At 36.8% G+C, this 26,977-nt stretch overlaps 3 protein-coding genes across 6 annotated transcripts in view; 1 reads left to right on the top strand and 2 right to left on the bottom strand.

The window, feature by feature from the left end:
- Nucleotides 1-23,153, bottom strand: part of Cad96Ca (tyrosine kinase receptor Cad96Ca) — an 85,673-nt gene extending 62,520 nt beyond the window's left edge. Inside the window, exons 1-3 of the mRNA XM_067359976.1 lie at nucleotides 22,906-23,153; nucleotides 22,573-22,630; nucleotides 17,708-17,770 (exon numbers count right to left, since the gene is read on the bottom strand). The gene's annotated coding sequence lies outside the window, so the exon portion shown is untranslated. The remainder of the gene's footprint in view (nucleotides 1-17,707; nucleotides 17,771-22,572; nucleotides 22,631-22,905) is intronic.
- On the top strand, nucleotides 407-20,135 carry Mmp1 (Matrix metalloproteinase 1). Of its 4 annotated transcripts, XM_012373027.2 has the most exons (11): nucleotides 407-638; nucleotides 719-1,303; nucleotides 10,044-10,167; nucleotides 11,713-11,820; nucleotides 13,273-13,427; nucleotides 13,909-14,211; nucleotides 14,362-14,512; nucleotides 14,624-14,760; nucleotides 14,871-15,191; nucleotides 15,303-15,495; nucleotides 18,412-20,135. In XM_012373027.2, exons 2-11 carry the CDS (start codon nucleotides 1,169-1,171, stop codon nucleotides 18,549-18,551), a joined length of 1,767 nt encoding a protein of 588 aa, XP_012228450.2. In that variant the 5' UTR covers nucleotides 407-638; nucleotides 719-1,168; the 3' UTR covers nucleotides 18,552-20,135. The 4 variants fall into 4 exon arrangements, with proteins under 4 accessions (XP_012228450.2, XP_012228452.2, XP_012228453.2 ...); XM_012373029.2 differs by having other exon boundaries at nucleotides 407-1,303; nucleotides 15,303-15,384; XM_012373030.2 differs by having other exon boundaries at nucleotides 407-1,303; nucleotides 15,303-15,384; nucleotides 18,088-18,557.
- An 817-nt stretch (nucleotides 23,154-23,970) lies between the features above and the next one.
- LOC105675701 (O-glucosyltransferase rumi homolog) lies at nucleotides 23,971-26,640 on the bottom strand. Its single transcript, XM_012373034.2, has 6 exons — nucleotides 26,282-26,640; nucleotides 25,621-25,792; nucleotides 25,326-25,527; nucleotides 24,921-25,199; nucleotides 24,621-24,853; nucleotides 23,971-24,531 (listed from the first exon to the last, which is right to left on the bottom strand). Exons 1-6 carry the CDS (start codon nucleotides 26,415-26,417, stop codon nucleotides 24,336-24,338), a joined length of 1,218 nt encoding a protein of 405 aa, XP_012228457.2. The 5' UTR covers nucleotides 26,418-26,640; the 3' UTR covers nucleotides 23,971-24,335.
- Nucleotides 26,641-26,977: the final 337 nt, after the last annotated feature.

The following is a 26,977-nucleotide window of genomic DNA, read 5'->3' as shown; positions in this document are numbered from 1 at the left end:
TAAACGATAGCGTTTTCGACTGAACGGTTTTCGATTTGAAAGCGATCAATCGCCATTTTGATATAAATTCAAATCTTTTATCGACAAAGATGGTCCAAGTAACAGTTTATCGCTCCCGAATCGATCAAAATCAATTCGGTCGCAAACGCTATTAATTATATATGTTTTTTTAAATATTATAAAGAAATGTTTTCCGGTCCCTATTAATGCACCTGATTGTGCCACTGCATTTATCTAATATCTTTTGCATCCGATTTGAGAGCAAATCGTTGCGCATGAACACAACGACTCCGCACATGTGCGTGCACGTGTAGGAGCGCCCCGTGGTGCGGGCGACTGACGACCGTGGCCATCAAGCGGGGCTGTATGGTGGGAGGTCTCAATAAAAGTCAGTGGCGGACTGATTATGATTCAGAGTGGCGGTGGACTCCGATATTAGCTCCGCGTAGCCGCGCGCGCTTTTCGTCGGTTCCTCCTTTCCTTTCAACACGGGCCACCGTAGTGATCCATTCTTTTAGTATATTATCGATCTCACCGCGTGTTTCTCTATTCCTTCGCTCAATTTCCTCGATCGTTTCGTCGAACTTATCGCACATCACCGAAAGGTGGTCGGTTACCATCGGTGAAAATCGAACGAGGTGCGTGTCACATATATATATATACATATATATATATATATATCACGCACACCACGTAAGAGTCGCCCTCGATGCAACAGAACGAAGGAGTCCTGTGGCGAAGTATTAGCGTGAGGAAAACACTACGAGATCGATAGTGTCGTGGCAACCACGTTTTTAGACCACCCTGCCAGCCGGTAACTCTACCCGGAACCTACGCTCTGAAAACGACGTTTCCTTTGCGAGTAGAATCGAGTACAAGGGGGCGAAACCTGTCGACACCCTCGCAGCGCGCTGTCCTACAAACAGTTTAAAGCGGGAGGGTGGTTGAAATCGATTGACTTTAGCGTGGATCTCGTCGCTGCTCTGCAAATTCGAGGGTGTCATTCTGCAAGCACGTGTGTATTCAGTGTTCTCTGTGAAAGAAGCGGGCGAACAGGAGCACCGACGCTGTGTCAGAGGGAAACCCCGCGGTTTATCCAGCGCGATCCGGAAGTGGAAACGCGCGCCACTGATTATTGCGGATTCGATACGGCAGTATCGTTGGTAACATGATGAGATACGGTAAAATTCTCTCGTGGAGGCGAAATGCCGACGGCTATCTAATGGCGATAGCGCTCCTCGCTTTGCACGCGAACGCGGAAGCGGCACCAGCCGATGTCGTCATCAGCGACACCACTGCTGCGGTAAGTGTAAATTTTATTTTCTAATATGTCAAGGGTGGATGATGTCTTGTAACAGTTGAATTTATTCGCCGTCTCGTGTTTACATCTCGCGACGTGCGGCGAGTCCGACATTTAAAAGAAATATTCGGAGACCACATTTAATCCTTGCGATGTGTCACATATGAGTAACGCGCGATCGCGTATTGTGCGTACTCGCATTGGATACGTGCTCCGCTGATGGCGCAAGCAACATTCTAAGGAAAGCGTTTATCTGATTCTGATATCGAGAACACTGATTATATCAGCCACCGGGCTATCTTCAACGATGTGTAGAAGAAAAAAAAAGAATTTGCTGGCACAGAAAACTTTACGCTATCATAGCAAAATATGTTAGTTATTATACGAACAGCAAAGAAATTTGTTACGAATAATAATTTTATTTGCTGAAATTTTTGTCGCGCTATCACATCTAATATGCCATAGCGACGAAAATTTCGCTACGATAGCAAAATTCTTTTTCTCCGTGCAATGTCCTTGGCTTTAAAAACTGTACGAGATGTAATGTAATATGTTGAAAATATTTAAAGGATGAATACAATATTTAAAAATGATAAAGTAGACGAACTTATGTCCGACTTTAGCTTGCTTTCGAGTTATAACATTTCTTAATTTTATTTATTCTGTCCTAAAATATATTTATCTCATAAAATATTTATTTTACGATTTTATTTTTATATTTTTAAATATGGAATTAAAAAATTAATTGATTAATAATCTTATTTTTAAAATAAAGTACTATAAATTACTAATAAATTATTATAAACGTATTTGGAGTATTTGTCGTGATTTGCTATATCAATTTTTGTTTTTCATTTTAATCACGTTTGACATTAACATTGTGCATTAACATTGACATTAACATTTAACGAGCTTTGCGTTAAGACTTCAACCTATAATTGACGCTATAATAAAGTAATTATCAATGCAGATAAACAAATATGTAAAGATGTAAGTGATCGCAAGATCCCCTCCCCTCATATGTTATCTTGAATGTATAAAACGCGATATCTTGCATTTACTTATTTCGCTAGCTGATAAATATGAATAATATTTGAAATTTGCAGTATTGAGATTTCGAGTTTATTTTTCAATTAATTCAGAAATGCGTAGCAACTTAAGAAGCAAAGTGGAAACCTGGACTATTATTCACAAAAAGTAACAATGCATAATAATTCGTTTCATCGAGTTACGCGTCAGCAGATGCGTTTTTTTTAATGCGACGATTGTAAAAAGATAACCAGGCAGTAATTACTGTCTCGATGCGCATACTAAAGCAGGAAAATATCTTGACAGGTGAACATGAATAATCTAAAACCTAAAGTAACTCAGAAATAAATTAGTAACAACAATAATTCTCATTATTTTTCTTAAAAACAAAATTATTACATATAGATTATTTAATTTTTATTACTTTTCTATATATATCGAAACGTGAAAACACTTGAAATCTAAGGCCTTAAAATATCAAAGCTTTAACTTCTGCACAGATCTACACATTCGGAAGGAAAGTACCTTGCTTGTTTAAATGTTTTGAATTGCGCTTCAAGAATCATTAAAATAACATGAGATTGAAGCAAAGTTCTACCGCTAATTCTGACAAACAGTTGCTCCAATAATTTTCTCGGCAAGATGCTAAGTCATCGCGCGTCTTTTTCTCTACTAGGAAATTGTAAATAATGTATGTACCTTAACACGGAAATAAATCGCACAGAAGATCGTATGTATTGGCCTTCGTCATCGCGGATCCATAGTCCGAACACGGACCGGTCGCCATCGGAATATTAACGAATCAATCATAGATATTCTCATCCGTCGCTCAATCTGACATTTCACTCTCTGAGCGTTCCGACTTAGCAGCCATCCGCTCGGCATCGCCGTTCTTTCGATCCCGCCGATCGTAAGAAGAGAATCTTTGCCGAAAAATCAGTTCGGAAATCGCACTTGCAATTTTAGCATTGAAGCCTTCAAGTAACTTCCGCCATCCAACAAGCATATAAATAGCGAATGCCGTTAATCAAAGATCATCTTGCGTATACGAAATAATCGTAAATATAACGGGATTGGCGATCGGGCGTGCGCGGAAATTAATGTATTCTCGAGAGTCAAGTACACGCAGCTCTTCGTGTTGGAGCGAATCGAAAAACAAAGCGGAGACGCGATTTTCTCGCTCAAGTTGGATCACGCTAATTTGTTCTCGAGCACGAACGATCGGTTACGTATCGGGCACGAATGGGACGAGCAGGATAAAAAAAATTATGGTGCGCGGTGATTAGCGGCGCCGTACATATGGAAGACATGCGACGACACCTATTGATAAGACACGCGTCACCAATGACATTATTTACTAATGGCATAGATAGTTCTTTTTAACTTCCACAATACGTAATCATACAAGTTCGAAGAATTTTAGAGAATATGAATGTAAAGCCTTCGAACTGTTAGATAAAAGCGCAGCGATTCCGCTCGCTGAAATCGACAGTTTCGTTCCTTCATTATTTTTATGCTAATTGCGCATGAGATACAGTTCAACGCGTACGCGGTATAATTATTACGTGTCAAAGTGGCTATGTGATTTCTTAATGAAACCGCTATTTCTATTTCCGCTAGCGCTTCCCCACAATTTATGCACAGTCCGATAGCACGTGAAATTCGCACGTGCGTCGTCCATTATGTAATACATGCTAATCAACAGCTGCTCTTAAAAATTGTTCTTTGGATTCAAATTGTAGTGTACTTTACTGTCAATCTCGATTGGTTTACATTTATTTAAACATTTGTTCATCAAATATTTTGTTGACTGAGCAAATTTCGATGACGAAGTCTTTCGAGTTTTTTCGTTTTTAAGAAAAATGCGCATCTAAATTATTAACCGCACCATTGTTTACGCACAATAACATCAACTTACATTGACGCAATTGTTGAAACTTGAAACGACAATGTATATATATCTTATCGGTAAAAAGCAGGAAAAATTCACATTTCTGACGTTTGCACCCAAATGACTCATCTGACACACAACGTCAATTCAGTCGCGTTACTTCTGAACCAAACTAGTTTATTTCCGCATTTGTTGTTGAATCAGCAATTTTTAACTTTTTTCCCAATGAATCATTCACTTTTATCGTTTACCGATTTCGCAGTTTGAGCGCGATAAAAATCTTGTCATTCAAATTAATTATTTTGCAAAACATAAATTCAATTCATTGACCAATTCAATTTTTAACCAGACAAAATCAATCGATCGATTTATCTATCGATCTACAAGAAATGCAAGTAATAAAGTGATCGATATAATATTCTACATAAAAAAAGTCTTAATACTTTTCCAGTTGCATAAATCAATCAGATCAGTCTCCTTTCTGTCGATGCAACGTGACAAAACTGCGAATCATAATAAAGATAACATCGCGACAGAATAAATTGCTTCAATTAATCCTTAAATGCGCGATTTCTTTTGATATTTAACAAACGTCATATTTTTCATATTAATTTAGTTCTAGTTTTAACTAACCAAGAAAATGGAAGAGATTAAACTCGATATTATATTAGTTAAAATATCACTATTGTGGATAGCTGATAAGAAATCTTATCGTTAGTTTATGGAAAAAAATAGACTTTATCTTGGGAATTTAGTGTACCGAAATAAACCAAACACTTTAAATTTATCCTCCGAAATGTAATTTATGCTACTTTTCTGAAATATAAAGGCTACTGTGCGAGAGATTACATACGGGAAAATATATCGTACAAAGCAACGATGGATAGTCGGAATTATCTTTTATATTCAAACAACGTTTGAAAGAAGATGCGAAAGCGTGGAATACTGATGGCGTTCGCGTTGACAAAGACCTCTTCAAGGCCGGTGCGCTGCTCGACACTTATATGCACTTCTTCCTTTTATTTTACGATCACAGCTTGAAAATCTTACGATCAAATGGCGTGTTAGAAGAAAATTGCTCTTTGTCTAGAATCCTGTGCTCTCAAAATTCATACACGTCTCTTGGTTATCAGAAAAATATAAGAAAATACAAAAATCACCACAAGATTTATAATCTAAGCGCCAAAGTAAATTGAACAACCGCTTTGATATTTATTAATTAACAAATAGTGTTAATTAGTTATATAGTTGTTCATTGTAAGAAATCAGTATATAATTCTTATAAGAGGAAAGTCTTATTTTATCTGAAGAGTCATCGCTCGGAACATTATCTAGGTGGAGTTGCAAAAATGCGAAAGCAAAGAAAATATTATAGATAGCAGACACAACTGTGAAGTTATATATAATTCAGGAGGAATGCAAGAAATAGATGTGATTTTTTGAAAATTAGAAAATTTATAATATTCTGTATGCATGAATTAAGAAATTTCGACTCGCATCCGCCTACTTATAACGCGCTGCACTGAAAGAAGCATTTTCTTTTGTCGTGAAACAAGTATCACGCCTGAATTGGCTTTTGAAACTCGTTCATTATCTCTATATCTATCCGTGCTTTCACATTAGATGATCAAATATTGATCGTAGCCGATAAACAGGTGGAAATTTTATCTATAACTTATGTCAAAAAAATAGGCTTTGTTTTAAGAACTTAGTGTGCGATTTAAAAATTAATTCAAATAAATTAATGTAATAATTACGAAGAAGAGCACCGGCCAGAAAATCGTGTGTAAATTTTATTACAAGATTCGTATTTAGTTGCTGAGAAAAAGCAGACATCTACGGACGACTAACGAAGTAACAACGCCGTTATCATTGATAACACGATCAGATAGAGGATGTACATAAACGTGACAATGTAGACTCGTTCACGCATGCGTACGCTTCAAGTGTGACACAAATTGCTTTTTACTTTCGATGAAATCGTGAAGTAAAATCGGTAGCTACGCGAAAATGATATTCATTATCGTCAATAATCATAAAGAAAACAATCGGAATCGATCGGACAGAATTTGTCGACACCAGTAATATTGCAGACATGATTCTAACCGATATTCGACAGAGACGTCATACTCGTTGAAAATAGAATTGCTAAAATTTCCATTAGCATAAAACATTTGGCCCTTGCGCTATCCTGCTATCTACAAATCACAGAAATCGACAGTAGACCGAAATATTTTCACCTGTTTTAGCAACGTTTAGTAAGAATAAACTTTTAAATCTATTTAGAAAAATAAACGATGTAAGAACGGAATGCTAAATTCAATTAAGTTGATAATCAGCATTTTGTCTTAGAACTAAACCAGTTCATGCTATAACAAATTAATAACGTACTTCATATATAGGCGATTTAATTCTACAACGCTGCTAGAGCGAGATAGCGTTCGGAGATTAGAAACTCTTACAAACTGCGACAGAAGACAGTGGTCACGATACGCCTAGAAGTAACACGAAATCCCATTGACCTAGTTTTCAGGTCATGAAAACGAGCACAGAGTTTCATTTACAGCGAGCAAGATTTTTATGAACGTCTTTTGTACTTTATTAGTCTCCGAAAGGATTAAAAATGGGAAAAATTTATTTCTCCTTATATATATTTAATCACGTGACGATATCGTAATTGTTGTCGATGATAAACGCGATTTCCAAATTCACCAAGCTAATAATATTATTCAGCGTGAGCTAAATGATCGAAATAACATTATCGTAAGTGTTTACAAGTGTCGTACGAACAACAAAATCAAGATAACCTGAATACAAAACATTTCGCATTTAACGCGTCGTCCCGCTGTACAACGCGCCTGCGAGAAATTCATGACACAAGAGTCTTGTGGTTTTCTTTTTTTAAAGCGATTGAATTCATAGATAGTAATGCAAGGATACTTTAGAAATATCCCACACGATCATCACTCAATAATGCAATTAAGCAACAAGGACTTAATCGTGTTTACGGAAAACGGGTGTGACATAACGTCGAAGGAATGACCTAATCAATTCTTACTAATCGCGTCCGCGCATATGTGTAATATTTATTTTCTAATTGCACCTACAGCATTTCTCTTTGTCGCGAAGGAAGCTTTCGGGAGGAGAAGAACAAGCTTGAGGCTGAGTTAAAGCTCTAATGGATATAGTCATGCACGTGGGTGGCTCACTTCTTGCAATGATACATACTGCGGAGATCTACGGTTATACTCGGCAAAGTACTCTGACACGATTCAACGCAGTCATCAAATATAATTGTAGCCAAGGCTCCTACTAGTATATCCGTGCATCTTTCCACGCGCACACTTCCGATTACACAAGAAACATCCGAATAATCATCGCGTGCGCGTGCTCTTCCGTGCTCGTGGCTTGTAATTGTTGTCTCCGTTATTTTCAGCTATCAAACTGTCGACAGTTCGAAATTCAACGAACAATTTAGATATATGAAGGATTTCAATGTTACGAAGAACGATATTTATACGACAGGGCGAAGGCTACGCGCGTTAATTCGCGAAGAATCGCTTCCGATATCCGGCAATCGACGGACAGCATCCGCTCAGAAGTCGTTGGCGATTAAATTTCAGCGACGCCTCCACTTATGCCTCCATCAATGAACATGCGACTCCGCTATTCAGCGCAACGGCAGCCGGTGTAGCGCTGGCGAGCCAAGTCATGATCAGATTCGCGGAAAGCCACTTGGCTGATTCAACCGTACCGTGTGTGCTTCGACTTATACGTGTAATCAGGCGCAGACACCGCACACGAAGCATAAAGAGAGAGAGAGAGGGAGCAGTGTCTATTCACGCGTGACACACGCACATGAGTACAAGCACACCCTACTTACGTTCATTCATAAAAATCCCCACAAGCCCGACTTGCCCGAAATAGATTGCGAAATTTGCGAATCGTGTAGGCGCATTAAATCGCTCCACTCATTCAATTGGCAGAAAACAAGATTGCCAGGAATTAAATGTAAATACACACTATCGTTGCTCATATTAGCGGAAGCGCACGCTCGAAAGTTCGCAAAAGACTGCACGTGTTTGTCCCATTTTTAAATCAAACTGAAACTATTTGATAACAAAACTTTGTTAAGACAAGAGCATCGAAAGCTGAGCACGCGATGATTACGGAAATTAATTTCGACGTGGATGTTTGTTCGTGAAAGTCGAATTTCGTCCCTAACGTATGAATCAGCGATTCAAGGCTGCGCTTGGAAACTTTGCACCGCTACACAGAACGGCAGGGATGCGTCGGAGATCGCTACCGCGAAAATATCTGAGTGAATATATTCTTTATGTCCTCCCGCTGGCGACAATGACTCACCTCGTAATTTCACAGTCACGCTTGCAGATCACGTTTCTGATCCACTTCACGCAAGTAACAAAGCCTAATCGTATTTTATCATGGTATCCGCGAGATTGTCATCTGCTTGTTTAGGAAAGTCGAAAAGTAAAAGAATTTTTTTTTCATAAGATTAGATTCCTTAAATGTCCCTTTACTCTTTTACTTTCACTAATAGAAATTTTTCAAGATTATCAAAGTGCAGTGTGGATTCATAAAGTAAGCTTGTTTTTGAAAATATGCGAACGAGATAAAGTGTAGAATATCGCCGGACAAATCGCTCGTTTCCCTTTGCACGATTCGGCAATAAATACATTTCGGTACTCGTGTCGTGTAATTCGACGGAGTATTAATTAGGTGGTGCGTAAGTGTGATTAAATAACAATAAATTTTACCGTTATCAGTTCTCAGTTTCGATCGTTGCTGTCTAATTTACGATCTTGCGGATAGCACTGATAATTCTCGTGCACTTTACGCTTTGCAAACACAGTGACTTGCAATAATATCGTCGGACGCAATCCAGAAATATTTCGCCTGAGACATGTAATTACGAATATGTTTATGCGACAAAAAAGGCAATCTTGCACGAAGGAAATCAATACAGCGTCAGCTTGGAAAGAATACACGCGACAGCAGATCGATTTTCGTTAACTCTTCTACACAATGATATAATAATATCAGGCTGTGAAAACAGCTGATTGCAGCAAGACTTCCAATATTATCTAAAACACACTCTAGAAAGATAGATGGTCCTTCTTGTGCTCGATATAATGGATGAGTCATTCTTGAAGAGCTAATCTATACTTCAAATATAACGTCACTCGAATTGGCTCTAATGATGATCTCTCGTCGTGTTTGTAACACGCGGCTTTGTAAGAAAAGAACACGTCTCGTGCAACATCGAGCTGCTGCGTTTTATATGATGAATTAGAAACATGTCACGTATGATCGGTATTCTCACGTCGCATGAACGATAAGAGAGGCGTGCATTAGCAAAAATTGAAGACCTCGGCGCGCAACATGTGCGACGGCACAGTCAACATGCGTGCGCAAATTTATAACCTGTGCAATTGCAACTGTAATTATTATACAATACTATTGATCCAAAAAGAACCGACAAATCCGAAGGCCACGGCAAATTTACACACGCGGATAAGAAAAGTTCCGTATCTTTAGTTTACTTCGCCTTCGTCGCTCGTAAAACGTCAAGGCTGCATTATGACACAGAGTTTAAAGGCCGATTCTTTGCGGAGCGAGGCGCGGATTTTTCTGTGTCTGCGATTTCGCGATACGGTAACTTTACCTTGAACGAATAAACAATAGATACACACTTCAAGAGATTACCGAAATATCGAGTCTGGCGACGGGCGCAAACAGCCAGTGCAATGAATTAACCCGAAATAAATGTGTATTAAAAAGTGTCTTTTTTCAATGTTGCAGAATTATCTGTCGCAATATGGCTATCTGCCGCCGATAAATCCGGAAAGTGGTGCATTCCTGAGCTCGGAGAAGCTGACGGCAGCGATAGAAGAATTCCAAGCTTTCGCCGGAATTAACATAACAGGTATATATCGATTTTTGTTATTCGCTTAAGTTTAATTTTAATTATTATATATTTACATAATTTTGCACGATGTCAATTTATCGTTTATTACCGGTTTGATGGAGTCCGTGTCATTGATGACTCACGCTGAGAGAATTACGAATTATGCGTTTAGTCAGTGTCGTATAAGTGTGATTGGAAAAAAAGAAAAAAAATAGCAGCGTGTGAAATTCTAGAAATACGTCCATATGCAGTGTAACACCGTTTGAAATACGATAACAACGAGTGATTCCCTATCGACGCGAACCGTTAATGACGATGAGCAGCGATGATTCAGAACTCAATGAAACGCGACCGAAATCAAACTGGCGCTCCGTCGGTGAGTCATTGCATACAGTGGGTCCGTCAGAAGGTATTTCAAAAAATTGTTATTGCGAAATTAGGAAAGTTGCGAGAAATCTCGAGGCCCGAAAAAGAAACTGTGCGTTGCGATAGCGATTAGTAAAAATTGTCCGAATAAAGTTTCCCAATAGCTGCAAGTTAATTGAGAAATTGCATTTCATCACGTTCCATTTCTCGGGCGCGACACTCTAAAGAAACGTGTACAAAAGCTGCGAAAAAAATAAGTGAAAAAGATAAATCAACTCGCGCCGATCATTAATGGTATTACAAGAGAGCCCAGGACGGAACAAGCTATGGAACCCAATAAAAACCGAAGGTGAACGGAAGAGTGATCTAACTGTGAAATTGTAGGCCATCGGTGGCGGCATTATTCGAGATGAAACGTGTTTATCGGCTATAATCTACGCTGTTAATGTATTTTTCACAGCCACGAATGGATATAATTTGTAAAAAAAAAAAAGCAAAAACAACAAATATCTTTACAGTCATTACGTGATTTTCATTGTTTCTGAAAGTGTCATCACGATTTGATTACGATTGCTGCGGCAAGAATTGTTTTTGTGATAGACAAATTCTGGCATAAAAGGCGCAAAATGGATAAAAGAGCGTTAATAAAACCTGTCAAATAAAAATCAACAAGCAAAATGTTGCCGAATTATTCCGCGGGACGAGACACATCTCTTTTGCACAGTTAAAATCCGAAAAAGAAACAATCCCTATTATATATTGCGCTTGAAATCTCTCGCACCGACAAGCACGATGAGTCTGTAAGTGTCAAGTCGCGTGATTGCGCTACGAAACTGGTGGCGGCGTATGCACATATGCACGAGTATTCCCGGCATACTATGTATGCATATTATGCATACATGCATGAGAAATTAATACGTGCACAGAGTGCGGAAATAAGCACACGCACGTATGCGTGGCGGCGCGCACAGACGTACTCGCTGTAAAAAATATACACACCGCAACAGGCTATATCTCGAGAATCGATATACTCGAGGATCCGACAATTTAATTACTTTTATCACGCGATCACTCGATAGTAATAAAAAAATCATTAAGAGCCAGCAAACGACAAATTAATTTTCGTTAAAAAGTGATTTTCTTACAACAAACACGTGAATCATAATGTTCAACAATAATTTCGTGTTCTTATTTCAGGCGAATTGAACGATGAGACTGTTAAGCTTATGGCCACACCAAGATGTGGCGTTAAGGACAAAGTCGGACCAGCCGCCGACGGAAGATCGAAGAGATATGCTCTTCAAGGTAAGTAAAGTAGTAAAGTACGCACAAGGCTCAATTCAAAAGCAATTTAGCATCAAGTCACGAATAATCGACAGCCGACTAATCCAAGAAAGTTTAATGCAATGCAAACTGCAGACGTAATTGCGCGGGATATGACATAATTTTACGTTCGACCACTATCGCAATCGATTATCTAATCAACAGAAATTCGCTATTGGAAATCGCGGAAATGTTTACATAAAACGACTGAAAGCTGATTGTATTAATAACAACATCGCGAAATAACAAGAGAAAAAAAATCTTCCGCGATTTATTCATCGATGCAAAAAGGATTATTTGGCGCATTACATGTCATTCGATGTCCTGACTGAATCACGCATTCCGACTCTCTGCAGTCTCGCACTGACTGTTACGAGTCGTTGATATAGAGTCACCCTATACGGGTCACGTAGATCTACATCGCGATAGCAGTCCGTCGGATGTTCCAAATGCATTTAAATCAGCCGTATGAATTAGCTCGAGTTAACTGTTGCATTTCGCCTAATTCGTTACATAATGGTCAAACGAGCCAACGAAATCATTTTCTTTGCACTAAAAAAACTCCTTGCACTCATACATCCCGTATGCGAGTGTCGCATTTTCGTTTCGAGATAACAACTGATTTCGATATTTGCTTTTATCCGAAGCGAATCTTCGAGCGCTTTATAATCGTCGGAGAACACATTCGACGATTCGCATTGTCTCGTGCGTGCAAACGGTACCGATAATTTTGGGCACGCCTCAAGGAAAATAAAGGAGTCACTTTAAAAGACATTCTTCCGCGTAACGCTTATATCGACAGAATAAGCGATTGTGCAGCTTCGGGTTTAACCATGACTCTGAATCTGCGCACGTGCGCTTTACGTTTCAGTGAACCCTCGGTGCTAAGTTCGGCCATGCGTGCATCCCACGAAATGTCCGCGCCGCAAAACTTAATGCCGAGCTGTATAATTCAACGTATTCAGCCGTTTTATTCCTCGAATTTTATTCCTTCCGATCTCCCGCACATAGTAATGAACGAATCGTTGCATAACGAGATGCACGGTATTATAATCGTCGCGTATACGTGCGCAACTGTTGCATAAAGCGCGGCTCTGTAATCGCGATGAATGCATAATGCGCGTAGCACGATTTTTATTCTTACGGGTAATAAACAAACTAGCGACAACAACAGCAACGGCGATCGCAGATTCCGCGGATGTGTCGGAATATCGTGCGCGCAATGCAGCGGATTGCAACACAACGTAATACAGAATCGCGCTAAACAGGCATGCGACGGTGTAACGGATGCACTTAATAGCCGCGGAACAACGGTCTCTGTGTGTATATGCGTATACGTGTGAATCATGATAAAGTCGCAATATTTTTAAACAAAACAATTATTCTTTCACGTGTTTCGTACGTTTTATGTGTAACAATTATATTTTCCCGCAGGATCCAGATGGCGTACGAAGAATCTGACGTACAAAATTAGCAAGTATCCGACTGGTCTGAACAAGCAAGAGGTGGACTTGGAAATCGCGAAAGCGTTTGGCGTTTGGTCGACCGAAACCGATCTAACGTTCACTCGTAAAGCGGGACACGAAAACGTAGGATCACAATCGAAATGCAATGACATCTACTCGCTTAAAAGTGGAGATTTATAACTTTTAGATAAAATTGGATACCTTTTATTCTATTCATATTAATATTTCTTTTTTTTTTGTTTTTTGAGTGGAGCTTAGGATTAACAGTACACCAAAATAGCACATATATTTCATTTTGGAAAAAAAATTGATTATAAACTGTCGTTTCACAGAAGAATAAGTGATTTTAGATTTTCATCTACTAGAAATATTCAAAAATTAAATGTTTTACAAAAAAATTCAGCTTTGCTTGCTAGCATTTCGAATACATGCAATCATAAAATTAACTTATATAATATATTTTTATGTCAATTATTTTCAATACTATAATTACATCTATAAAAGAAGATTAATTCACTTGAAAATGTAAGATGCATTCAACTTTTAAGCAGTAGTGTGTGTTTGCAATATAAACGATATTTCATAAGTCCGGAAATCTGTTCAGGTTCACATCGATATTAGATTTGAAGTAGGCGAGCACGGCGATGGCGATCCTTTCGACGGACCCGGCGGCACTTTGGCACACGCATATTTCCCTGTGTACGGCGGCGATGCTCACTTCGACGATTCCGAACGATGGACCATCAGGAGCTATCGCGGCACCAATCTCTTTCAGGTCGCGGCACACGAATTCGGCCACTCCCTCGGTTTGAGTCATAGCGACGTCAAGAGCGCGCTCATGGCGCCCTTTTATCGCGGTTACGATCCGCATTTTATTCTAGATCGGGATGATGTCGATGCTATTCAGGTACAAAGACCTCAAATTCCCTCGAAAACAATATTTTCAAGCGCCCACGCAAATTTTCGCGTATTCATAAACGCCACAGCTTAAAAGAGAGAGAAAAAATTAGCGTCACACACACGTACGATCCGATACGAAAGAGAGAAATCATTTCAGGCACTATACGGGAAGAGAACGAATAAACCGCGAGGCTCCGCGACAACACTGCGACCGTTGCCGCCCGCCGAAGAAGATCCCGAATTGTGCAAAGACCCGAAGGTCGACGCGATGTTCAACACAAAGGACGGCGAGACAATTGTGTTCAAAGGTATTTACATGAGTTGCAATCTTTCGATTGCAATTTCGATTGCGCGACATCGCGCATTCGGATCTCGCTGAAGATGCGAAAAACGATTATTTAAATTTATGTGTCTTCCAGGAAAACATTATTGGAAATTGACGGACAATGGTGTGGCTAGTGGCTATCCGCGACGCATTAGTAGTACGTGGAAGGAGCTTCCGTCGAACATAGATGCTGCATTTACATACAGGAATGGCAAGACTTACTTTTTCAAGGTGATTGTTTATCCGGCCGAGAGTTAGAAACAAAAAACCGATCTGCACTTTTCGCGCCGCGTGCCGATTAATAAAATCTTGTTGTTCACTGAATAAACTTCGTCTTTCAGGGCACACAGTACTGGAGGTACATCAACACCACCATGGACGGCGATTATCCGAAGGAAATCAGCGACGGTTTCACTGGCATCCCCGATCACATCGACGCGGCCACTGTGTGGACCGGCAACGGCAAGATTTACTTCTACAAAGGCACGAAATTCTGGCGCTTCGATCCGGCGTCGAAGCCGCCGGTGAGGAGTAGCTATCCCAAGCTTATTAAGAACTGGCAAGGTATCCCGGAACACGTCAACGCGGCGGTAACTCACAAGGGCTACACATATTTCTTCCAAGACAACGCGTACTATCGATTCAACGACCGAACGTTTTCCGTAAGTGCTGCGAACTTTAAATTGCGCTTCAGACTGTGGAATATGCCGTTCGCATAGAATACGATTTTATCAAAATGTCGTTGCACAACAGAATTATTTCTGATTCGCTAGGTGGATGTCGACGAACCGGCCTTCCCAAGATCGACCGCGTACTGGTGGTTCGGATGCAAGTCCGCCAACAGAGGGACGCTAGGTAATGACAAGTGGCCATTTGCATTTGGCAACAATCTGGGCATGGCTGACATTGACACATACGACGATTACAGTAGTTTTGACAACGTCGCGGACATCATTTTAGACGCAGGTACAAAATTTTTATTGAATCCTGCCTAATCTCGAGGAAACTGCGAAGTATCCATTGTTTGCGGCAATGCTAATTCCAAAATATACTGCGTGTTAATTGTTTTAACTTCGCAATGAATTCGCGAAACAATTTCTTCGTCTTCGAATTTCATTCTTCATTTATGCCATCGACTGCGAACTATTATTATAATTATTGGTTGTTAATTCAGTAATACAATGTTCCGAGAACATCGAGATGGACAAGTTTCCGTGAATCCGGATGAATTACGCTTCCTTCAAATATCCGCGAATTATTACGACAATGGATACCAGGTAGTCCTCTGTGCTACTTCGCTGAAAACAATCGAGCTGGAAACAAATAACCCCTTAATATAGAGGCAGGCAGGAAATGCGAAATTAAAAACTTTGGTGACTCGTGCACCTGGCTATTATAATACTAGGGCTGCGAGAGAAGAGACACGCACGCAATAATTAAAAAAAAAAATGTATACATATATATCAAATTTAAGTCGATTAATAACAAATACAAAAAATGAGACAAAATAATGTCAACATAAATTAGTAAATTTAAATTGGAATGTAACAAGGTCTTCTCTGAACATCACAAAATGACTTTGCCTCGTGCATTTTATCGAATCAGATTGCAAAAATCGGATGTGACGCAACGCGCGTATTTACTACATAATGGAATGTATCGCGAGCATTGACACCCAACGTGTCATAATTAAAGCCATATGCGTTCGGCGCGGAAGTTGTGAAATTAATTGAAACAAAAAGACATGCTTGCACATTGATATATATGTAGAAATATCCACATTACTTTTTAGAGAACTCTAACACGGTGATAAATAACATCATTAACAAAACTAATGATACATTTAAAGTTTGAAAAGTACAAATAATTATATTAATTGGTTTTGCACTTTACAAAACTAAAATAATAATTGGCGTGCATTAGACGATTTAAACTAACATCGTAACGTAATGATTCGGTATCATTATTCTAATCAATTCAACTGCTAATCGTCCGATCGCGTCATCATGCACTCGTGGATAATCGAAAATTTGTTATTTGAAGTCCTACGTCATACGAGCGCACTGTACTTGTAATGCTTCCTTCTTCCGCGCGAAGCTATTATCTTCATACTGATAATTTCGCGGTATGTCTGACAATAAGCCCAGAGTATTTATTAGCCAGGATGAGAGCAGAGTTTTATTTCCGAGAATACGGAGATTGAAAAAAAAAATAAATGGTGATCGCGTGAAAGGTCGCCGGTGTGTCATCGTCGCCGCATCCAGTTTGACAAGAGTAAATATTCTAGAAATTAACTTCTTTTTGCATTATCTCTTTTTCGTTCTTGTCTCGCTACACGAACGGCTTTCATTAACACGTTATGGTTTTTGCATTTATCTTTTTTTTTTCCTTTGCATATCTATCTCTGTTTTCGCTCTTCCGTCTGCCGGAAGCCGATGTAATTTTTGTTTCCATTTTTTTTTTATTCATAGAAGTAAAATATTATATATATATATGCACCATTTGTGTGGCTAAACCTTTCTCTGTGTCTTGCATCATCACTTTTTAAACTTAATCAACACATATGTGATAATGATATCAAAGTTACATGTTTTTACCAATAATACTGCACTAACATGTACTTATTCTAATTAAATCTATGCACACATTACACGCACAGATTACACGCGCGCACCTGTACACGAAACGAGGAGGTGCATGAGGAATCACTGTCACTGACAGTTGCGTTGTTTGGAACTTAATGTAGCATAAAAACGTGGTTTCAACTTGTTCCTTTTAACAATATACTGACTCTCACGGAAAGTCCCCCCTCTAACCCTTCAATTCTAATTTTTATGCGTTTTTTTTAATTCTTTTTTTTTTTATGTTTTACTTCCGAACCTACTTTTCACATGCACAATGTTAATTTGTCTTCTCTCATACAAACATTCTTGCTGCACGAATACTTTATCTCAGATTTTTCGTGTGTCTATCGAAATTTAGATTTTTGAAAACGTAGCATGCACTGGTTTTAAGTTGCACAATCTTTCTGTTTTTTTGTCACACAATTCATTAGCGGGGTTTAAAAAGAAAATGCACGAAGTTCTTAATAAGTTTTTCTATCGACACTCTCTATGTTTCCTTTCATAGATGCGTTTTACTTAAAAGTCTACAAAATAATTTATATTTTGTTACTTACATATTTGACGCAGCGAACATTTTGTCACAAGATCTTCCTCTGCAGTCTCAAGTTAGATGTAATCTGTAAATTTAATAATGGTACTTTCGTCAGCCATGATTTTTGCAATGATTTGACAATTAGAAATTTTGATTTTAGTTAAAAATTCAGCAATTATATTATTTTCCTGTTTGACGTAAAAATGACGTAAACGCATCGATGTATCATTTGTTAACATAAAGTAAAAAACTATGCATCCGTAAATAGTACTAAATACGCTGCGAGAAGATGGTACTGGTAATAACGATGCTTAATCACAAAACTCGAGAAGGGGACAGACTCGTCTCTTGAGCAAAGACAATCAACCACCCGCATTAACCGGGAATAATCACCTTTTCCAGACGACAACAATGTACATCCCGAATTCGGGAAAAAGTGAGTGATCGAGGTGACACGATCCATCGACCGGTATTACGTGCCAAACCCCCATTTATTCACGCGCAGAAAAACCAAATAAAGTTCCAAACAACAACGGCAAGCGGGCAGCAAGCAGCGATAGCTGACGACCGACACCTCCTCGTTTGGTCCGCGCTGCTTCGTGCGTTTTAGGATGCCGTGCATGCGTAATGATTGACGCGGCGCGCCATCCGATCCGCTGTGCACAGGTTTTCACCGTCACGTGAGAAAGTACACGCGCTTCTACGTTTTGAATTTGAACTCGACAGGAGGAACCGACGAGCTCGTCACATCGTCGAACCACGCGGATTCCGGTGCGCCCGCGAGTTCGTTGAACCCATCGGAAAGGATGCAGATTGTGCTCAGCTTCATGACGGCGGTTATCGCGAGGTTCGTCATAGCTACGTAAAAACCACATTCGTTTATCCTCCTCCAATTCAACGAAGCGCGATATCTTCGTGCACGCTCCGAGTTTCGACGAAGACGGCAACTGGATAGACGCGCGCGCAAAGTGCAAGAGAGACGTCGGCAGAGCTGATTTGTCGTACAGAACTGAGAATACGTGATGTTGCATATATTAATAAAAAACAAAAAAAAAAAACACCCTTGCCGCACCAATAATGCGATCGGAATCGTCATTAACGCGGCGGTTCAGGAACTAGTGTTCCCGGTAATTAAGTAGAATATAATAGAGAATTACGACGAGCAGTGTTCCTGCCAGTCAAAATGTTAAACTGCGTGTTACGTGAGCGCATCGCTTGAAAACGGATCACGCGGCTGTAGCCGTGCATTGGAATTTGCGCATTTAGAAATATGTTATAAGAACGAAAGTCGCTAAAACGTGTATATTTTCATGTGAGATGTTTTCACGCAGTGAAACGTAATGCAGGAACTTCAACCACTGCCTATTTATTCGCGTGTCCACTATTTGCAAAGACTTTAAATGTTAAAGGCACTTACTGATATCTGGACTGATTGTTCGATTAAGTGATGAAGTGTGCGAATAATACTACGACATTGCGACATGACAATTAAATGTAGCAATTAGATATTTGACTGACAATGCTGTCAATATATAGTTTGTTGAGTTATGAAAGTGTCACGTGAGTATTATAGATCCTTCTATCGAACGTGAGAGTGCTAAAATATTCTATGCATAACGCAAAGTAATTTTGTATATTATTTCTATTTAGTGTCTAATTATTTGCATAAGAGATCCATATATATATATATATAAATATCTATAGTACTCATGTCACCATATCGCTATTTTACGATTATGCTATAAAATAATTGTTGTTTTATGCGCAAGTGCCTTAGAAAATATTTTTGTAATTTATATACTAAAATGAATGTTACATGCCAGGTCGTTACAAATGCTTTCTAACACTTCAAAGCAAGCATCTAGTTTACGCCTTCTCTACGCGACGTTGTGTGTGTTTGAAAACAGAAATCCATTTTTATATAAATGCTTCCATTGCTATTTTCTTTGATAATGTAGCTTCTTTACTTTATAATTTTATATACAACTATTGCAGCTAGTATTAAAAATATTGCAAGTTGTCAGACTGATCTCTGACATGAATGGTGCTATGTGTGAGAATTTGCATATGAAATCCTTATGTATAAAATGTTAGATACTAAATCTTATAAAACAAAAATACACTTTGCAATACGTTTTGAAAAATGTTTACCATTAACTTTCCCGGTAGAAAAGAGAAAAGTAAGGAGAGATTATACGTATCAGAAAATAATCTTTACTATATACAATGTTAACAGACATTTAAAACAGTGTTAATACATCTATTTTATATTTTCTTACATTTCAAGAAGTGTTGTACTAAGGATGTTGTAAGTGTTTGATTAGTACTTAATTGTTAAGGATTACTTAGCTTTTAAAGTGTTATCAGAGTACAAGACCTTGTACTTTTTACTAAATAAAAATCTGTAAAGCTAAATAAAAGTCTACTAAATAAGAGTTCTCTAAAGTTAAGTGTGAAAATGATAATTTTTCACATAATCTTGCTCTAAATTGTTCTATTAAATTATTGGTTACACGAATTTAATTGTACAAGGTTTTCTTTATGCTACTACTGATATTAAAATGTTAATGAATCATTAAAAATTTGTCGCGCCATTATGTCACGTCTTCAATAAAATCTCTATTTTGTATTATATTTTTCATTATAATACAAATAAACTAATAAATAATGTTTATTTTAACATGATATTTTCAACATATGTTATATTCATCACAATTCATTACAAATTTTCTAACATAATTTTACTCATTAATTAATAATTTATTAAAGACCTGTTTAGTCTTCTTTTCTGTTAATTTTATTCATATACATCATTCATATTTATCTAATGAAAGATTTAGTTGTATGAAATTATCATAAATATATTCACAACAGTGTCCCATCTCAAACACATGTGTATTTAGTGTTCTCTAGAAGTGTAAAAGAAGCGAACGGGAGCATCGAGGCTGTGTAAGAAGAAAATCTACGATCTAGCATCCGAAAATCGAATTACACGCGACCGAATATTGCGGATTGAAAACAGCAGCATCTTTGGAAATGAGATACGGCAAATGTGACGAGATACGTACGAATTACTGCGCAAATTTAAATTTCACGATATGCAACTAATCCGCGCGTCGAAATTAAAAAAAAAAGAAGGAAACATTTGGAAACAACATCTAATCTTCGCGATGTGTCACACGTAAGTAAGAGATCTACGGTCACATTCGATATAATAATCCGATACGATTCATACAGTCATCAAATATAATTGCAATCACCAATGTACTGTGCGTCTTTCCACTTCCGATTACACAAGAAATACCCGAACAATCATCGCGTGCGCGTGCTCTTCCGTGCTGGAGGCTTATAATTGTCGTTTCCGCTATTTCTAGCTACCAAACTAACAAATGTTCAAAATTTTAGTGTATGAAGAATTTAAATGTTTATACAAAAAGAGTGAGATTTAAATGACAAAGCGAAGATTTTGCGCGTGACCCTTGTGCATGCGCTGAAGGCGACGGTAAATGCGTTGATTCACTTATTTGCAATTAATTAAAAAATCGCTCCCGATGCTCGACAATCGACAAGTAGCATCCACTATGAAAACTATGAAGTCATTGACAATTGAATTCTAGCGACTCGTGCCATCAATCAATATGCGACAACTCCGCTGTTCAGCGCAACAGCAGCCAATATAGTACTGGCGAGACATATTATGATCGGACTTGCGATAAGCCACTTGATTCATTAAACCGTGCCATGTGTATATGCTCCGACTTATGCATACAATGACGCGCAGACACCACACACGAAGCACAGAAAAAGAGAGCAGCGTCTATGACACATGCATAGAAAAACACAAGCACATCCTACTACTTTCATTCATAAAAGTCTCCGCTGATTCGACCGGAATAGATTGCAAAGTTTGCGAAATGTGTGGACGCATAAAATCGTTTTATTTATTCAATTAATAGAAAACCCAATTGCAAAGAATTAAATGCAAATACATTATTGTTGGTCAAATTTGCAGAAGTGTATACTCTAACGATTCAAAAGTTCCCAAAAAATTGCACACATTTGTTTCGTTCTAAAATAAAACTTGAAATTTGATAACAAAACTTTGCTAAGAAAAAAACTAAGCACGCGATTATTACGGAAATTAATCTCGCGGACGAGTGACGAGTAATTAAAAAGCTAAGCTTATTAAAAACTGGCAGGGTATACCGGATCACATCAACGCGATAGTAAGTACGACAAACTTTAAATGAAATTTTTTAACTATTATTATCATAATATATTAAGAAGTTACATTGAGCTCAGTATAACTCAACAGTAATGTAGTATGTTAATAATACTACTTTTTCTAGTTTTCTTTTGCATAGATGTTTCAAATTACGGAATATCTTGTGTTCCCGTAAAATTAAATTTTATAAAAATGTTAATGCATAAAACAATTATCTTTGACTAGGAAAATGTTGATAAACCTGTCTTTCTCAGATCAACAGCAATTAGTGATCTAGATGCAAAATCAGCTAATAAAGGCGTGCTAGGTAATTACTAAATACAAGCAAATGTTTATTTAAAATTAATTAACTTAGCTAATTTTATATAATAAGTTAATTTAGTTTCTCTCATATGTATATTCTTATTGCACAATTACTTTCTCAATCTTTTTCTTGGCATCTACCTAAATTTAGATCTTTCAAAATGTGACAAACACTGGTTTTGTGTGTGTGAGTTGCACAATCTTTCTTTTTTTCTGTTACACAATTCATTAGATATAAAAAGAAAATGCATATGACTGATAACGTTTTCCTTTATCGACTTTTTATGTTCTTCCATGTGTGCATTTTACTGGAAAATTTACAAAATATATAGCAAAATAATTTATATGTTTGTACTTACATATTAAGTGCAGCTAAAATTTTGCCACAGGATGATGTTTTCTCAAGTTTGATGTAATCTGTAAACGTTTAATAATTATAGTTTCGTTAGTCATCTTTGTTAGCCATGATTTGACAATTAAGAATTTTGATTTTAGGTTAAATTTAACAATTATGCTGTTCTTTTGTTTAATGTAAGATATTCATATTATTTGTATCGTTTGTTAATATAAAATGAGAACTGTATTCGTAAATAATACTAAATACGCTGTAAAAAGATGATAACGGTGATAACAAAATATTTGTTAACAAATTTCAAGATGATCAATTGTACGCATTAATGAAAAACAATTACCTTTTCCAGACGTTGTATCCCGACAATGTCACATCCCAAATTCAGGAAAAAGTGAGTGATCAAGATGGCATGATCCATCGACCGGTGTTACGTGCCAATCCTTAATTTATTCACGCGTACGAAAACGAAATAAAGTTTCAAACAATGATGACAAATTACAATTGTAGTGACATCTAACGACTGGCACTTTCGCGTTTGATCCTCGCTATTTCGCGCGTTTCAGGATATACCGTCCAATCACTGTGCGCGGATTTTACCGCCACTTGAGAAAATGCGCGCGCTTTTACAATGTGAATTCTACAAGGAAAAAATGGCTATTCACACCAATACGAAATCCGATGCACTCGCGAGTTTGTCAAATTCATCGAAAAGAACGTTGCAAGTTGTTTTTCATGACGGTCATCACGAAATTCGTCATAACTACGTAAAACCACATTCTCTTATCCTCATCCGTTCGACGAAGCGCGAATTCATCGAGTATATGCTACGTTCCGAGATTTGACGAAGACGGTAATCAGAAATAGACGCGTGCGAAAAGTGCAAGAAAGTAACAGAACTGATTTGTCGTACCAAATACGTAAAAGTTGCACATCAAATTATCAGATCATTAACGCGACTCGAACTAGTGTTAATTAAGTATATAATAGAGAATTACGACGAGCACTACTGTTCCTGCCAGTTAACTGTTAAACTGTATGTTATGTGAACGCATCGCTTGAAAATGACTTGCATGGCTGAACACGTTGTAAAAATAAAAGTTACTAAAACGTGTGAATCTTTGCGACATATTTCACACAGTGACGTAATGCAGGGACTTCAACACTGTTTGTTTATTGGTATTATTTATTTGGTTATTTATTTATTCATTATTTTTAGAGATTTTAAATGTGAAAAGTACTTACTGATTTTTGTATTGATTGTTCGATTAAATTATAAAGTGAACGAAGAATATTAGGATACATTGCGATATGTAGCAATGTTTGCTGATTTATGAAAGTGTCACGTGAGTATTATAGATCTTTTTATCAAACGTGAACCCTAAAATATATTATGTATAACACAAAATAATTTTGTATATTGTTTCTATTTAGTATCTTGTTTGCACATGTGTGTGTTTGTGTGTGATTCATAAATGTATAAATATCTATAAACGTTTCCATTACAGTTTCCCTGATAATATACTTTATAATTTTATATACAACTATTATTACAACTAATATTAACAATATGTAAATAGTCATACTATGTGTGCAAAGTCCTTAAGAATAAAACATTGGATACTAAATCTTATAATTAATAAGATTGTTTATAAATTTTACAACATAATTTTATTTTCATATAATACTGTCTTGTCTTATCTAATGGAATGGTATTGTCTTATCTAATGGAAAATATTAGTTGTATAAGATTATTATAATATCATTCACACACTAAGTTTTTTGAATATGTATCAGATTTTTCTTTAATGTTGGTTGATAAGTCAAAAGTTTACTATAATTTTTAAGAAGCCGTTTCCAAAAATATGTAATATCCGACATTTGCAAATTGTTCCATATAAAATCTCTTCCGCGATAGGCAATTTTTTTCACTAAATCATCATTATGTCTTGCAAATTCAATCAAATCCCTGAAAATATAATAAAACAAGATAGATTAATTGATGTTTAATAAACACCAACAGTGTGTATATATAATAATTAGATGTTGATATCTTACTCCAACTCTTCTTGGGATGCATCTTTAGAAACAGGTATGTAATGAATCCATGGTTTCATGGCATAGTAATAGAATTCAGTCCATTCGTCACCGACATGAAAGACTAACGATCGACATAGAAACAGATGTTTGTGTCGAAATGAAGCTGCCACACCTCGGTAATTAAATAAATATTTGTATGTACAATGTGATTCCAAAGATACCTCTGATGCTGGTGCTCTATGCAAAGTATCCTGAAATAAAGTTCAAACTTATACTAATGTTTTGCTGATATAAACAGATGAAAAAATAGAATTGTACCTTATCAGATTTCCACGCCTGGTTTTTAGTATATTGAGCATCTACGATATGAGGTTTATTACGGCTTAGTAAAACTAAGTTATCGCGTTCTGAACTTGTTCTAGAACCACGAAAGAACCCTTCACTTTTTTTCTTTTCCCATGGGGTTTCCAAGCTTGCCTTATTTAAAGATTTTCGATGTTGATCCCATCTGCCAAGACCTCGAGGATATAATAAGATAGCTGGACCACCTTCCCAAAATGCCCATGCTGGATACATAATATCATAATATTGTGGTGTCTATAAATATATTTTGCACTGTGCTTAACACTTTCATTATATTAAACAAATATAATTTAATTGTATAAATTTATTTGTGATAAATTTATTAAAAATTTTAAGATACATAACAGAATCATTCCTTACCTTACTAAATGAAAAAACAGGCAGAGCATTTCCAAAATATTCACCGGATTGAGGATAATCTCTGGTGTTTATTACTAAATCCATATCTGATAAATTACCAATTACTTTTAGTAGAAAATGTTCGATTCCAGCACATCTACTTGGAAACGAACAGTCTTTATCTCTATATAATTTACCTCCAATTATTTGATAGAATGTTCCTCTGTAATATTGTGACAATTGCAATAAAATTTAAGTTAAATAAAAGATATAAGATCAATATATTACAAATGTAATAAGAAGGTATTACAAATACCTAGTTTTAGCAGCTTCTATCAATTCTTCGCTTATGCCCTTTTTTTTAAAAGGTTTTAAGTCCCGTATGATGACATCTTTAAAGCACTCATGTTTTGTATTATTACATTCTTTATAGTTTTCTTCTGCATCTTTAATTGCAGTGAGATATTTCTGATATCTTTCATTTTTTGCTAAAAACAAAAATCAAATGATATATTAGAGATGACAATAAAAATGCAAAATATACAATCATTCTCATGAATGCATTTTTAATGCAACTTGATAAATGATAAAAATATGTAGATGTTTGATATGTAAAATAAAAATTTGTTACTTAAAAACATTTGACATTATGAAGAAACTTATAGATTGTTAAAAGAACAACTTTTGAAGTGAAAAAATTGAGATTAATCTTAAAAAATAGCACTTCTAACAATTTATTACTTCTTCTAGCATTGAACAATCTTTTTTAATTAATAAATTTTTATTTTACTAAATACTTTCACTAAATTTTTACTAAAATATACATTTTCATTAAGTTTCATTAAAATTAATAAAGTAATGTGTATTTAAGATCTCATTATCGTTCTAGTATTATTTCCGAGTCTTTTATTGCAGTTATTTATATTGTAGTTAATTTTAATCTGAACTTATGAATAATTGGAGATCCCAAACAATACCTTTTGTATAGAATGATGACGATTTCTGATCAACATCTTCATTTTTACAGGATTCTGTATCGTCCGCCAAACAAAACTGTTCGTCACACAAACCACAAGTAAAAACTGTAAAAAGGATAATGTAAATTATTGTCATATTTTCTTAATAATCCATGCAGTCGTCAAAAGTATACTTCGTACGAGCTTATGCAAACTGTAAACACACTTTCGCAAAATGGTTGTTGAAACTAGCACCATCTATGTACACATAGAAGCAACTACATAGATTACCACATTTATTATCGATATTGATTATATCAATTGTCGATAATCACAAATAATATTACAAATCTCTAATAGATGTCAGTATTTGTGCTTTTAATTCGCGTGTACATGGCGTTTTGCAATAAAGTGCATAAAGACGTTACTTCAAATTCATGTAAAACACATTGTACAGAGTGTACGTATTACATATTGTTACAATAATTATAAAAAATACGTTTGACATACATAAATTTTTAATGCAAACAGGCACGTTAAGCATGAAGTGTTTTTAACTAACGAAAAGTCACACTATTTTAGTGACGCGGATTTATTAAGGTTAGTAGATCTGTTTGTAGTCAACATTCTCATAAGCATTTTTGAAAACGGTTGCAAGGAATTGTTTACAGTTTGTGATACGGTTACACTTCCCCAGCCCGGAGACAATCGAACAGT

The sequence above is a fragment of the Linepithema humile genome, chromosome 7 (assembly GCF_040581485.1).
Source record: "Linepithema humile isolate Giens D197 chromosome 7, Lhum_UNIL_v1.0, whole genome shotgun sequence".
NCBI classification, from domain to species: domain Eukaryota; kingdom Metazoa; phylum Arthropoda; class Insecta; order Hymenoptera; family Formicidae; genus Linepithema; species Linepithema humile.
The sequence above is the reverse complement of the archived record's forward strand: the minus strand, read 5'-3'. Positions and strand labels throughout refer to the sequence as shown.

Coding starts and splice junctions, on each gene's coding strand:
- Mmp1 (XM_012373027.2), top strand. CDS start 1,169: ATGATGAGATACGGTAAAATTCTCTCGTGGAGGCGAAATGCCGACGGC. Junction 13,428..13,908: donor GTAAAGCGGGACACGAAAAC/GTAGGATCACAA, acceptor AAATCTGTTCAG/GTTCACATCGATATTAGATT. Junction 15,496..18,411: donor GGACATCATTTTAGACGCAG/GTACAAAATTTT, acceptor TGAACTCGACAG/GAGGAACCGACGAGCTCGTC.
- LOC105675701 (XM_012373034.2), bottom strand. CDS start 26,417: ATGACAATAATTTACATTATCCTTTTTACAGTTTTTACTTGTGGTTTG. Junction 25,528..25,620: donor ATAGAAGCTGCTAAAACTAG/GTATTTGTAATA, acceptor ACAATATTACAG/AGGAACATTCTATCAAATAA. Junction 24,532..24,620: donor GCATCCCAAGAAGAGTTGGA/GTAAGATATCAA, acceptor TTATATTTTCAG/GGATTTGATTGAATTTGCAA.